The sequence below is a fragment of the Salvelinus sp. IW2-2015 genome, unplaced genomic scaffold (assembly GCF_002910315.2).
Source record: "Salvelinus sp. IW2-2015 unplaced genomic scaffold, ASM291031v2 Un_scaffold3108, whole genome shotgun sequence".
Classification (NCBI taxonomy): Eukaryota; Metazoa; Chordata; class Actinopteri; order Salmoniformes; family Salmonidae; genus Salvelinus; species Salvelinus sp. IW2-2015.
Genome location: NW_019944398.1, coordinates 33,758 through 36,746, shown reverse-complemented (window position 1 = coordinate 36,746; position 2,989 = coordinate 33,758). Strand labels below are relative to the sequence as shown.

The window sequence follows — 2,989 nt, the reverse complement described above, 5'->3', positions numbered from 1 at the left end:
TTGAATGAGCTGTATTCCTCCATAAGCAAACAAGAAAACAGGCTCCTGGTAGCAAACAGAAAACCACTCACCCAGAGGCGGCGCTCCTGGTAGCCGGGGACTTTAATGCAGGGAAACTTAAATCAGTTTTACCAATTTTCTATGTTAAATGTGCAACCAGAGGGAAAATAACTCTGGACCACCTTTCCTCTACACACAGAGACAAATACAAAGCTCTCCCTCCATTTGGCAAATCTGACCATAATTCCATCCTCCTGATTCCTGCTTACAAGCAAACATTAAAGCAGGAAGCACCAGTAACTAGATCAATAAAAAATTGGTCAGATGAAGCAGATGCTACAGGACTGTTTTGCTAGCACAGACTGGAATATGTTCCYGGATTCCTCCAATGGCATTGAGGAGTACACCACATCAGTCATTGGCTTCATCAATAATTGCATCGATGACATCGTCCCCACAGTGACCGTACGTACATACCCCAACCAGAAGCCATGGATTACAGGCAGCATCCTCATTGAGCTAAAGGCTAGAGCTGCCGCTTTCAAAGAGCGGGATTCTAACCCGGAAGCTTATAAGAAATCCCGCTATGCCCTCTGACGAACCATCAAACAGGCAAAGAACCAATACAGGACTAAGATCAAGTCGTACTACACTGGCTCCGACACTCGCCGGATGTGGCAGGGCTTGCAAACCATGATAGACTACAAAGGGAATTACAGCTGGGAGCTGCCCAATGACACGAGCCTACCAGACGAGCTAAACTACTTCTATGTTCGCTTCGAGGCAAGTAACACTGACACATGCATGAGAGCACCAGCTGTACCGGAAGATTGTGTGATCACGCTCTCCGCAGCCGATGTGAATAAGACCTTGAGACAGGTCAACATTCACAAGGCCGCAGGGCCAGACGGATTACCAGGTCATGTTCCCCCGAGCATGCGCTCTCTTCACTGACATTTTCAACCTCTCCCTGTCCGAGTCTGTAATACCAACATGTTTTAAGCAGACCACCATAGTGCCTGTGCCCAAGAACACTAAGGTAACCTGCCTAAATGACTACCAACACGTAGCACTCACGTCTGTAGCCATGAAGTGCTTTGAAAGGCTGGTCATGGCTCACAACAACACCATCATCCCAGACCCACTCCAATTTACATACCGCCCCAACAGATCCACAGATGATGCAATGTCTATTGCACTTCACACTGCTCCAAAACCGCCATAAAAAAGCTAGACTACGGTTTGCAATTGCACATGGGGACAAAGATCGTACTTTTTGGAGAATGTCCTCTGGTCTGATGAAACAAAATAGAACTGTTTGGCACATAATGACCATCGTTGTGTTTGGAGGAAAAAGGGGGAGACTTGCAAGCCAAAGAACACCATCCCAACCGTGAAGAACAGGGGTGGCAGCATCATGTTGTGGGGGTGCTTTGCTGCAGGAGGGACTGGTGCACTTCACAAAATAGATGGCATCATGAGGGGGGAAATTTTGTGGATATATTGAAGCAACATCTCAAGACATCAGTCAGGAAGTTAAAGCTTGGTCCAAAGGGTCTTCCAAATGGACAATGACCCCAAGCATCTTTCCAAAGTTGTGGCAAAATGGCTTAAGGACAACAAAGTCAAGGTATTGGAGTGGCCATCACAAAGCCCTGACCTCAATCCTATGAAAATGTGTGGGCAGAACTGAAAAAGTGTGTGTGAGCAAGGAGGCCTACAAACCTGACTCAGTCACCAGCTCTGTCAGGAGGAATGGGCCAAAATTCACCCAACTTATTGTGGGATACTTGTGGAAGGCTACCTGAAATGTTTGACCCAAGTTAAACAATTTAATGGCAATGCTAACAATTACTAATTGAGTGTATGTAAACCGTCTGACCCACTGGGAATGTGATGAAAGAAATAAAAGCTGAAATAAATGATTCTCTCTACTATTATTCTGACATTTCACATTCTTAAAAATAAAGTGGTGATCCTAACTGACTAAAACAGGGAATTTTTACTCTGATTAAATGTAAGGAATTGTGAAAACTGAGTTTAAATGTATTTGGCTAAAGGTGTATGTAAAACTTCCGACTTCAACTGTACAAAGTGGAATGTAAAAACAACCATTAACAATGGAATTTAAAAACGGTCAAATTTCCAATTTGATCTTTAACGGAAATGAATGCACGGTATTTGGGCCTGCCTTTGTCAATAATAAAATGGATACATTGATTGAATCTGGTCGTTAACCTGCACAGTAACTCAGCGTCTGTGAATGCAATGACATATCGGCTGCGTCTCAAACTGCCACCTTATCCTACATGGTGTACTACGTTGCACCAGAGCTCTATGGGTCCTCGTTCTAAAGAAGTGCACTATATTAGAGACTAGGAGGCCATTCGGGACACAGATCCATTATAGTCTGGGAACACATATTGTTGTTGTACATAATGTCATTCAGCGACAGTGAGAGTGGGTGTGTTGTGGTTTTTACAAAGCCTCCCCCCTCTTCCTCTTCCTCCTCTGGTTTCTGTCTGAGGTAAAAACACGTTTCCTAACATCAGGGTGAATCAGAAACGCTGTGCCGTCACTTCAGGGATGAAGAAGGCATGATGGAATGTAACGTGTGGATGACAGCGGTCCTCCTGTTATTATACCTTTCAGATCATGTACTGACTGAACACCTTCCCAGCTGCGAAGGTGAGATCGAGATATGATGTATTTATTCACTCATTTCTAGAGAATGAAGCTTGTTTTTCCCATGATGCATCAATAAGTTGTCACGTCGACTGCGTTATGACTTGTCTTTCATGGAAAACTAAAATACCTTATATTCTGTTACTTGAGTTGTCATTCTTTTTTTTTTTTTTTAAAGAAGAACATTCTGAGATGATAAATGAGACGAATAAAAGTTTTTTAACGGCGCTCATGACAGTGATTTAGGAACAACATGTTGTACAAAGCAGCATGTTCTCTGGGCTGTAGTGAATGCTGTGGGGCT

General features: G+C 43.6%; 1 protein-coding gene across 1 annotated transcript in view; it reads left to right on the top strand.

Annotated features, from left to right (window-relative positions):
- Positions 1 to 693: 693 nt before the first annotated feature.
- Positions 694 to 2,989, top strand: part of LOC112075364 (uncharacterized) — a 19,955-nt gene continuing 17,659 nt past the window's right edge. The window contains exon 1 of the mRNA XM_024142376.2: positions 694 to 783. Within this exon, the coding sequence (XP_023998144.2) occupies positions 694 to 783 (90 nt within the window). The remainder of the gene's footprint in view (positions 784 to 2,989) is intronic.